At 28.7% G+C, this 12,496-nt stretch overlaps 1 protein-coding gene across 3 annotated transcripts in view; it reads left to right on the top strand.

Moving 5' to 3' along the window:
- The window catches only part of DLG1 (discs large MAGUK scaffold protein 1), a 146,325-nt gene that overhangs the window by 104,478 nt on the left and 29,351 nt on the right, over window positions 1–12,496 (top strand). For all 3 annotated transcript variants that reach the window (XM_011381188.2, XM_011381178.2, XM_023525622.1), the window contains 3 exons: window positions 2,290–2,404; window positions 7,075–7,251; window positions 9,909–9,978. In XM_011381188.2, coding sequence (XP_011379490.1) covers window positions 2,290–2,404; window positions 7,075–7,251; window positions 9,909–9,978 — 362 coding nt within the window. The remainder of the gene's footprint in view (window positions 1–2,289; window positions 2,405–7,074; window positions 7,252–9,908; window positions 9,979–12,496) is intronic.

The following is a 12,496-nucleotide window of genomic DNA, read 5'->3' as shown; positions in this document are numbered from 1 at the left end:
GAACAAGCATCCCAAAAGAACCAGGCAAAAGTTTCACAGCCTCTTTTAACATTGAAAGTCACATATGATCATTTCTACCACGTTCACTTGCTTATAAGTAAATGATAAGACCAGCCCAAATACAAGGAGAGAGATTAAATTTGCCTCTTGATGGAGAATTGGTAAGGTTACACAGTACAAGAACATACAGAGTGCAGGCATCTTTGGAAATATAATCTGCCACAGACTATTTATATAACAGTCTTGAATATATATAAACATAAAACAGTATGAGTAGAACTAAGATCAAACAACTTCAGTTTGTATCAAAAGTTTACTCACCTACATTGTTAAAACAATTTTCAGATTTGCTAATAAGGCAAAGTCTAACCATTAACAGTATTTTGTTTTAAGAAACAGATAAAGGTTAAAAATAAAAGAACTATATAGCTATTTAAAAAAAGAATGAAGAACATCTGTATATGCAACTATGGAGTGCCCTATTACTACAGTAAGACTATTACTGTAATTATTAAGTAAAATAACTTAGAAAAATGTATATGTTATTGTTTATTTAAGAAAGAGAAGCAATACATATATGTTTGTGTGTGTATGTGCACACAATTGTATATGCATAATTATATACATATATGAAAATAATATAGAATCCATAAAATATATTTGCATGTACGTATGTATCTGCTTATATTTTTAAAGTGGAAGAATAAATCTTTCTTTAAATGTTTACATATAATGACCAGGACAGAGTAGGTAGGAAAAAGGAATAGAAGCTAGATATCTTTTTTAATATCCGTGTCTTACAGATTTGACTTTGAAACTATTTAACTACCTATAAAAACAATGAAAAATTTAAAAAGCAACTTCTAAAAATTGAAGTTGGAAATAAAAAAGAACAAATGAACATAAATGTATATTGTGTATATCTAGTTGACAGCATTAACACTTATGCAGTACTCTAATTCTGTTATCCCCAGTGTCTTGAGAACCAGGATTCTTCATATGCAAGAAAGTACATACAGACATGATAAAAAGGATTGAAAACCTAATGGTCCTAATTTTTAATTAGAAGAACCAGTATAAACTCATGATTCACTTTATATTTTTATCTATATCGTCATCCATCAGTCTGTCTGTATCTTAGCTGTGTCTATACAGACTAAAGATTTGACATGAGTTAGTTGATAATTGTTAAATTGTAGTGGATATGTTATACTAATCAATCTACTAATGTTTATACTTTAAATTTTCTATTATATTTTAAAGGACAATAAAAGAATATTACATGTTAATGTGAACTTTGAAATGTTTGAGTTTTTTGATGAATCAAAATCAATTAATTTCAGTATCCATAAAACAAACTAGGTTACTGTAGTGAAAGGAAGAGTATCTCAACAATAATCATGCTGACTTTTGACTCTGTCTTCTTCAACTATAGAAATGCTCAGACAAGTTGTTTGCTCTTGCTACAAGACTGGTTTTATGAGAAAATCTGATGGGATCTGACCTAATTGTAAAATAATATATTTATTATAAATAGAGATAATGGTGTAAATGTGTATAACCATGTAATTGCAGTGTTTTTGAAAAAGTGCTTAAGGTTTTTGTTATTAATAGATTTAGTAGTTTTTAATATGATATAGTTTAAAATAGTCCATCTTCAAAATCATACTTTTTCATATAAGAATATCTTAAATAAAATGTTACCTCAGACTGCTTTTGTGTCTTATTTGGGCATTTTGAAAATTTATAAATTATAAAATGTGTCAAAGTAAATTTAATTTCATTCATTAGTTTTTTAAGGCGTATTTCCCCAGATGTATTGACCCTGCAAAAATTCTGATTTAAGAATATAAGATTGACTCATATCCTCACAAGGAAAAAGTAAACAAAGCATCTATTTTAAATTATTATAGGTTTCTTTTTTTAAATATAAAAATCGCAATCCTGATTTTTAATTTTTTTAATGTATAGTCAAATTAGTAATATAAGATTAGATACTGCTATTTGATGCATGGAAATTGTCTTAATTGATTAAATGTGATATGAACTTTAAAATAGCATGTGAGAAAATTCTAATTCAACCAATAATAATTTATGGTACATTTAAAGGATTATTAATTTTTTTTTTTTTTGAAATTTGCATATTGGGCAAAATCTAATACAGATTACTCTCTTAAGGTTCTAACCACATTTAATCAATTACACTTATAGAACAGCTTACATATTTAATACCTTAAGTAACTTTTTAGAATATAAAATATAAATTCATTTCTCTTTTTCTTCCATCAGAATACAGTCGTTTCGAAGCCAAAATACATGACTTACGGGAGCAGATGATGAATAGTAGCATTAGTTCAGGATCAGGTTCTCTTCGAACTAGCCAGAAACGATCCCTCTATGTCAGGTAAATTTTTTTACTTTTAATTATGACAGTCCTTATTTATGCATTCAGTTCTTTCAGGTTTTTCACTATGACTGACTTAGTTTTACTATAGATATTGCAAACCAAGAAATGTTTTTTTTATAATTGGTTTCCTAAAATATGTCTTTCAAGAGTTGGAAATTATTATAATTGGATTAATGGAAATTATACGACCCCTTGAATAATAATGGTATGAAAAAGAAAGGCTATATGTAGACTAGAAATTTATCAAGTTGATATTTTACTGAATCACTGTTGCAGCTTGGTGCGTCATATCATTCAACACTTATATTTACCTGTATTCTTTTATAATAGAATAATTCTCCATTTGTGTAACATTTAATTACCATGTCAATTTTCAAAATAGCAAAGAGAACATATGTAAATAATAGCTTAAAATGTGAATTGCCTGAGTAAAGAGTACAGATTCATGAAATTTCTACATTCATTTTAAACACTTGGGAGAATACAAACGTATTATTTTTCTATAACATAAGATTAATGTAACAGCATAAATATAATATTAGATACCATTAATATATAAATTCTTTTTCATTTCATTGGCTAATAAGACAATACAGATATTCTATTTATTTGTATACTTATTCTATATACTTTTTGTAGTAGAGCTTTAACTGAGTGCTTTACTATTATTTTAACTTTAGGTGTTTGTTACAAGTGATCTATATCATTCTTCATAAATATTCTCATTTCTTTGGATTCTCTTGGGAAGCCTATTGCTAACATGTTTTATTCTTCTGGTGAAAGATGATATATGTTACCTAAAATAGACGTGTATCTCATATATGTTTGTATATGTATAAATACATCTGTACGCATAAACATATAGTCTGTAGTTTACATATGATATGACTTATTGTCTTAAAGCATTTATTTTATAAGACATAATAAAAGGAAACTTTTCTCACTTTTTTCTCTTGTTCTATTTCTACCACTTTCATTCCTTCTGCCCTACCTACGATCTGGGAATCCTAAATGTATAAAATTTTCTTCTCCTTTCACTAATTCTTGCAATATTTATTAAACACTTTTGTTCCAAAGTTATTAGAAGTATTTTATATATAGGTATTCATAAAAAGTGGGAAAATGGGTTTTTGTTTAAACTCTCCTTTTTTTTCATTTTCTTATCTATATTTTCTAATTTTAGTATAATGAACAACTGTTACTTTTAATATATGATTTATTAAATACACATAAAAATCAAAACATTAGGTTATATTTGTTTTAGGTGCATTTACTGAGTCATCTCCACTTTTTGTTACTAATTTTTTATTTTTAGAGAATATTTTATTTTTACAAGTTATATTGTCAAAAGCCTTACAATGAAAAATAAGTGTGACCTCCCAACAGTCTATCAAATTTCATTTGATAGAAACAGTCATTCTACATTTTCCTAGCAAACTCCCATGTCTTTACCTCCAAATTTATAAATAATATACATATACTGTTGTTTTCTAATTTACCAACTTTGAACGTTATAGACTAACTGCCTTGATAGAGAGAACTTTCCCATACCAAACCACTCATTCTGCCTCTTCTCAATTCAAACATAGTTCTGTCACCATTAAGAAAATTAATAGTATTTAGAGTCGTGTGACTAAGTAATATCTGTCATTACTCAAACAGTATATTATGACTACATTTATTTTCTTCTGCAACGCTTCATTTTTCCTAGACTTAAAAATTGTCTCATTTTCATTTGCTTAATTTTCCATGTACTTAGATTACTACGTGTCTTCCTTTATCTTCCAGTAACCTCTCTATATAGTTTTTCATATGATGATACATATAGTCATACATATGGTCTTATCAATTCAGGTGTTTTTTGTTTTTGGGGTTATTTTTTCCCCCATCTTTCTCCTCCAATCTGGACGAACTAGTTGCTCTCTAGACTTGTTGTATAGTTCTCACATGGGACTTGCCTTTGCCATTATCCTAATCCTTTTAGTTCTGTACTGTGTCAGTCTGTTTCCTAGATTCCACATTTTCTTCTTTCTCAATTTACTTTTATTTTGCCAGAGTACATCCTCAAGTAAATTCCTGAGAAAAGTTGTGTAGGAGGTACTCTTTGAGTCTTAGCATGTCTGAAAATGACTTTATTTTGCCTTCTTCTTAATAGAGAACTTGGGGATTGTAGAAGGTTAACATACTTTATTTTCCAAGGACCCCTTGTTATTTGATTGGGATTGGGGGGGGTCATCTTTATTTTTGTGGACATAATATCTCATGTTTCTCTAACGTTTTCTTCTGCTTCTTGAATTCTCTACTTTCTCTGTATTCCTTTTTTCTAGTCTGCTTGTTTTCTTGGGTTTTATTTCCTTTAGTTTTTTATGTGTGAGGATATCTTTAAATGTTTAATGACTTTTCTAGTCTTATCAATAGAGACTGAAGCTGGTGAATTTAACTGGAAGGTAATTGACTTTTTCATTACCCTCTTGCTCCCCATGTCATTCTTTCTTTGATGTCATTAAATATCTCTAAAGAAGAATCCTTGATTTCTTGCCTACAGTATAAACCAGGTTACTAGTTTTTAGTTTCAGTGTTGCAGATTTATTAATCCATCTATTTTCAGCCCAGCATCTTCCACTTCCCTATCATATTCCAGAGCTTTTCAAATTTAATTTCTCCAGAGACTAAATCTTTTGTCTTCTATGGAATTGGGAACAATTCTCCTGTTGTCATTTCTCTTTTGTATTTGTCTCTCTTTTTTTTGTCACTTTAAGTGAGTTTCTGGATGGAGAAGAAATAGATACATGTAACCAGTCTTGCCAGAAGTCTTACGGTTCTTTTTAGTAAATGTATTTAAATAAAAAGTAAAAAATAAAAAAAATCAAGGCTACAAATGGCAACATGCAGTATGATACTATTTATAAAGCTCTGAAACAAGTAAAAATGTACATAATTACTTAGTCATTCACATATATGCGATAAAACCAAACCAACAGAAAAAAAAGGGTAAGGGACAAGGAAATAATAAACACTATATTCAAAATGGTGGTTACCTTCTAATAATGCTTTACTCTTAGTCTGAGGGAATCAGGATCAAGGGAAAAAAATATATAAGTAAACATGAATTACTGATAAAAGTTTTGTATATAATCTTTCGTTGGATAGTAGATTAATAGTGTTCATTATACTCTGATGATCAGTAACTCACATAAGTATTCCATGGGTTCCTTTTTCTAATGAATCAAATATATTGAAAGACAAAGCCTAAATGCTAGCATAGTGAGTAGAGGTTGGAGTGATTTCTTTTCTCCATTGCTCATCAATTATATAGTTATATTACTTTTATAATTCAAAAGATTAATTTATGATAAGTGTTACAATGTAACATTTTCTCTTTTATGAATCTTTCGGCATTTGTTCTACTTAACGTACTTTATTTTCTATTTTATGTTATGTTTATTTGTATCCTCATCATCTTTGTCATCTTTATCTTTGCCATATCTACTTTATTACCTTTTTAAATAAATAATAAGTGACTGACTATATCAAACCTTTGTATTATTAGAAGTTAGCTATATTTTTCCAGTAGAAAACACTACCTTAGAGTTCAGAATATATTGGTTGAAGTAATGAGTTGGCATTTATATTATTTGTAATCTTTATTTTTCTGCTGTACAATTCTTCCTTTGGATAAAACCCAATATATTATATACATTTTAATATATGTTTAAGCCTTCCCACTTTTGGTCCCACCTGTTTCCCTGAAAAAACCTTGGAAGAACACATTTGAAAACAAAACTGAAAACAAAAGTCACTAAACATTTAAAGATATCCTCACATTAATTAGTTTATTCATGTAGTCATCAAATAATTCCACCCTTTTTCAGTTTTATTTCAAGAGAAAGGTTCTTAAACATTGGGTAGCATGAAAAAGAATACGATCTGTATCTTAATTTCCAGTTGCCACATTAGAACAAAAGAATAAATAAATTGTGTTATAAATGTAATTGTTGGACTCCTTTTCAAACAGAGCTTCTTTGGATATAAGAATTTAATTTGTTAAGTATTGTATGTTAATTAGTCAAATAGGAAACAATATTTTCTTTTTATCCAATTTAAAAATATTTTTAACATTTTCAATTACTACATTAATACAATATTTTTTCCAAAATATTTGGCAGCTGTTAAAGTCATCTGTAGTTAGTTTTCATCATTGTTACCCTATTAACTCTAGTTTTGTGAACAAATGAAAGGAATAATTAACTGGCAAAATAATCACTCTGTTGATATAGGGTTTTTCCAAGTGTGTCTAGTCAAAGGAGAAGAGAATCTCTTAATATTTACTTTTGTTTATTAATTTAGAGCAACTCTCTAGATTTGTCTTCATTTTGGAATTCAATATAGATTGCTACTGAATTGTACTAAAAGCATTTTTAGAATTTCTTATACAATACTGAGAGAAATAAGGTAGTATACCTAATAAACTATTAACAAAGTTAATTTTCTTTTTTTTTTTTTTTGTCTCATTGTCTTCTTGTATATAGTACAAAATTGAGCTTGGCATTATTTTGCCTACTGTCGTATACCATTTAATTATATACCCAAATTAAAACACTTTCAGAATCCTGTGTTTAATATTATAACATCATTGTAATAAATAATGGACTTTTTCTTCTTTCTAGAGCTCTTTTTGATTATGACAAGACTAAGGATAGTGGCCTTCCCAGTCAGGGATTGAACTTCAAGTTTGGAGATATCCTCCATGTTATTAATGCTTCTGATGATGAATGGTGGCAAGCCAGGCAGGTTACACCAGACGGTGAGAGTGATGAAGTTGGGGTGATTCCCAGTAAACGCAGGTAAATATAAATCTGTTACAGCCTTACCACTTGAAAGTCGAGCTTTATAAACAAGTAAATACTCATCCTTTAAATTTCTTTTATTGACATGATGATTTTACACTTGATTTTTCATATCATGTTCTATAACCATTTAATTTTTATTCAATTTATACTGTAACCTATAACATAACTAGAGTATACAATGCTCCCAGACAGAAATTTCTCTAAAGCTCAAGTACTAGTTGCTAAAAACAAAATAAGTGTATTTTAAGTCACTGCCATATATCTCTTGTCAGTGGAGGGAGAGGGAAATAAATGCCTCTGTAGTTTTCCCATGTAAGTGATGATAAAACCTAAATTTTCAGGGCTTTTGTTGATTATATGAATTACCTCGTTTAGTCCTAGAAAAAAATGAAAGCATTGTAAATAAATGCAGAATATTTAGAAATATCTGGTAATATGCTTCACATCTCTCTTTTCTTGCTTAATTTAGAACTATCAATACATTCACTGTCTTTCCTCAACTTTTAACCATTTATTGTAGTGATTCATTGGTGCATACTTACCATCTAGTGGCAAAAGTGTTTAAGTGCAGATTGTCTTTAAAAAGAATGATCCCAGCTTAGCAAAACCCCTCTAAAATCTATGAAATGCAGTTAAATGTCTCTACTTTTGTGGAAAAGGGGGATATTATTATTCCCCCAAAGTAGTTTATTTATGAGATCTGATTCAGGCAAATCTTTTTCTAGGTTTTAAGATAGCCAGCAAAAATTATTAATGAGACATTAATGTTTATTATAGCTGGTTAATTCACTTTAGGTCAAGCTTATGATGTTATAAACTTGTCTTTTTTTCTTATGAGTTGGATTTATACTTGTTTTGTAAAGCCTCTAAAATTAATAATTATGCCAAATCATATACCTATTTTAGACTTCTACCTATATACACTTACATATGTGTTAGTAGAAGTTGAAGAGTAGAATATTAAAGTATTACAAAGATTTGTAGTTACGGTTTTGGAATTTATGTCTGTTGTTGTCTAGATTTATATTTAGCAAGATCCAGCTATTTGATTAGATCTTATATTTGGTGGCAACTCCTCTTTTAGTAATGTAGCCCTCAGCATTACTTTTTTCGTGGAATGTAATATAGTCTCCTTCAAATTCAGAAATGTTTTCTCTGTGTCTCGTTCAGTCAGTAAAAACCTCACATCTTAAATATCAAGAACAGAGTTTATAAAAATTATCTTACCCCTTGGAGCCTCCTAATCTTGCAAAGGCTTTTTTTATATATGCCTGCAACAAATGAGAAATACAGCTGACTTAGGTGAAAAGAGATTTTTTTTCATTTTCTATAAAAATTTTATAAGATTGGTTTTTAAAGCCATAAGTGATATAAGAGCTATATCTTAGGATTACTCCAAATCCCCAAATTCATGAGTAACATTATAGAATATGATTTTTCTCCCATAAAATACAGTATGAAATCACAAATAATTATGCTATTTCATTCTTGAATGTATTTAAAACGTATATTTTCTTAAATAGAACTCTTTCTTAGACTACTTCTGATAATAGCACAAGAAATTGTAGTTCCTACAATGCTTAGCTTTCTTTCAGGAACAGTATTTACAAATAAACACAATTTAAGTCACTCAGCTATCGAGTGAATAAGATAATGATTAGAAAGCAAAGCCATTTTGAGTTGTAAATGTTCACTCACTAAATGTTAGTTTTGCAGTGCCCTCAATGTCTAAGCAAAATTATAAATTATTATTCATGTTATGGATCTTCAGGATTGCTCTGGAATAATAAGAAATACAAGTTCTAAATCCATGACTGTTAAAAGTTTTTTTTTTTTTTACTATCCCATAGTAAAACTATATAGCTACATAATAAATTTAAAAAATAAAGAAAATGCATTAATTCATAGGCATTTTTGAATAGGTAATACTTTAACAAGATTCAAAATTCAGAAGATCTGAAAGCTATGCAAACTCTTAACCTTGTTCCCCAGGCAACCATTCACCTTCATAGGGATAACTAAGGTTACCAGTTCTTGTATATCCTTCCAAAAATACTTTAAAACTATTTCGTACACTATAAATGGTAACTTTATATATTTACACAAATATATTATTGGAGTTAAGCTTAATTTTTTTTTATTTGTCACCTTTTTATTTTTTAATTTTTAGAGATATAGAAAAATAAGTACAAGAGAAATGCAAGAATAATACAAGGAACACCCACATATCCTTCACCTACTTTCACCAATTGCTGACGTTTTGCCCCATTTGCTTTCTCTCTCGCATGTTTACTTTTTAGCATATGTGTTCCATGCCAACCTAATAAACAAAAGAACAAAACCTGGAAAATTACTAAACTCAGAAGTGGTGCCTTATAATAATTTCAGAATAATTATGGAGTTGAGTGCATATATAAGTACACATATATGTACTGTATTTTCATACTTCACAAAGTTTTTTTCATAATAAAATGAGCCTTATATTTCATTTTTCAGAAGTTTTAATTAATTTTAGGATGCAAACCTAGATTACTTTCATAGGTTTTAGAATATGAAAATGCCCCATATCAAAGTATCAGTTCTAATGATTTGTAGTTAGATCCTTAGATGTTTTTGGTATACCTAAAATATAATATTGTGTACTTTGACAGGGTTGAGAAGAAAGAACGAGCCCGATTAAAAACAGTGAAATTCAATTCTAAAACAAGAGGCGATAAAGGGGTGAGTATATGAAATCTCTTATTTCTAGAAATTATTAATTAAGGATAATAGGCATTTTCATAATTCTTATTGAGCTACATTATTAAAATGAAAAAGATTTTGCCATAAGAATTACTATGAGCAGCTCTCGCTATGGTGCTTTACAATAGAAAATATTAAAATAAGCAATTTATTGAAGCACCCATTTCACAGACCTTGCCAAATTATCAAAACTGTCATTTGATAGATTCTTAACAACATACTTTTGGTCAGTTGAAACGAAGTCAGCCTTCATGCAGAACTTCAATTAGAAACTTGGGTCACCAAATATTAGTCATGATAGCTAACTTAATGAATCTTCTGAGAAAATAGGCTCCCCCCAAATTATTAACTAAGTCATAATGTCAGTTGATGGGTTTTTTTCAAGTGAATTCATGGAAATTTCCTTGTTCATTTTCCCCTTTATCTCTAATTTAATCAATGGAATCCATGTTTTAAATGTTTGAATGAATACAAATTTTTATTTTGAGGGAATAAAGGAAAGGACAGTCAGGAGGAAGAGTTGGTAAATGGTCAAGAAATATATTGAAATTCTTTCATATATATTTTAGATGTGTTTTTGTTTTCATTTACTTTTAAGTCCTGCTTAAAATGGATGTCAGTAGATGAAAGAGATCTTACAGACTTTGTCTTGCACTATGTTTGTAATTCTTGCAATGGAATATTTTAGCAAAAAGCCTGAAGAAAGAGCTGAACACACATTATGTTGAAATACTATTAGTAGCAATGTTTTGTGTTTTGCTGGGTTTTTTAATCTAAAGCAAAACTTTTGCACATCTTTTGATCTTATTTCAAATGAATAGAGAATGTTAACTCAGCAAATAAATTAACCCTATTTTAGTACATCTCTGCTATCACTAAGCACTCAGACTTAAAACTTTAAAATTTTAAAGATAGGAAATATGATCCTTGATCAAAGAAATTAAATCTGAGTAAATCATATAATGCATTCAATTATTTTAGAGATAATAAATTCTTTAAAATTAACTTGTAGCTTTCAGAAAATACAAAATTATATATCGTGTTCTGAAGCAATATTTAAAATAAAAAATTGGGGGAGGAAAAAAATCCCAAGTAAATGCTCAGGATTTGAAATATATACAATGCTTTTTGTGCTTATTTTATGTATGTTTTTTAAAATAATTTCGTAAAATACACTGTCAATGTATTGAAAAAGAGTTGCATGTTGTAACTTTCCTTTCATACTGTAAGAAGTTAACTGAATTAACGACATATTTAAATCTTAGTCTTGTTAGTTGACTGTAACCAACTTTACAAACAGTCACTGTGTTCTAACACAGCACCAAAAGAATGCATGATACTGAGTGGGGTAAAAAATACGCTTGCCATTGATACAGAACTGCATTTCTTTCTATAACACTATTTCCCATTCTAAGTTTTTCTTTTCCTTTCTTTATATGGTGGTTGGTGGTTTATGGACTTTAATTCCACTACAGACTTGTAACATTTCAGTTTCTCATTAATATTTTTAACATTCATTTAACTATATTGAAATACCTATGGAAATGATATATTCAGATATTTAATATATATCAAATGTGTGATATTTTATCAGTTCTTATATTTGTTACACTGTCTCTTGCAATATAGCATTAATAACAATAAGTAATTAAACAGCGTATTTTGTACTGGAAATATAGAGAAACTGGGGTAATTTGTTTCTCCAGTTTTATGTTTTCCCTACACATTTTTGTCTTGTTTGCTTGTGCTATTTTACTTTTAATAAATTCTTCACCTGGATGGTGTTAAATGTAATACAATTAATACAGTACTTAACTAACAAGCATTTCTTTCTGTCCCACATTATGATATCTTTATGATATCTCATTCTGGCTAACTGCAAAGATATCAGAAATCAAACATTTTAAATTTCATGTTTCTTTCGGTTGTTTGCTGTGAAACTGACTCTGACCACTATATATGCAGTAGAAAGGGTAAATAATCTTTTATTTAAAATATTAATTTTATCAGATATAAAAATTATTACTAAATTCAAAAGCAGTGATTATCATGAACAAAAAATTTAGTCCTTCCCTAAATTAGATTACCATAAAATTTTCTCTATTGAAACTTGTTTTTATTTAAATAATGCTACTTGACAGTTTATAAAATAATTATAAGCCCAGAGTTCTCCACTTTTTTTTTTACTAATCAACTTAATTTTCAACTTCTTCTTAGAGGTATTTGAACTTTCAAATTTTAAGATTGAAATCAAGGCAATATGCTTGACTATGAACTTTAATCTGGAATTATTGACATGAAAAGATAAAAATGAAAATTTAACCTTGTTTTTGTAAAGGTAATAGAATTTGAAATGAGTCACTTTAATCTACTTCAGCACCTTAATCACCTGGCCTTACATGCTTAAAAATACAGGCATGCTAAAAACATACTGCCTGGTGTCAGTATACTTAAGAATAATGATAGCATCTTATAACATGAAAACTCAGGAAAAATC

This window comes from Pteropus vampyrus, unplaced genomic scaffold (assembly GCF_000151845.1).
Source record: "Pteropus vampyrus isolate Shadow unplaced genomic scaffold, Pvam_2.0 Scaffold14, whole genome shotgun sequence".
In the NCBI taxonomy this organism is placed as follows: Eukaryota; Metazoa; Chordata; class Mammalia; order Chiroptera; family Pteropodidae; genus Pteropus; species Pteropus vampyrus.
Note: the sequence above shows the minus strand (reverse complement) of the source record. Positions and strands in the feature narration are given on the sequence as shown.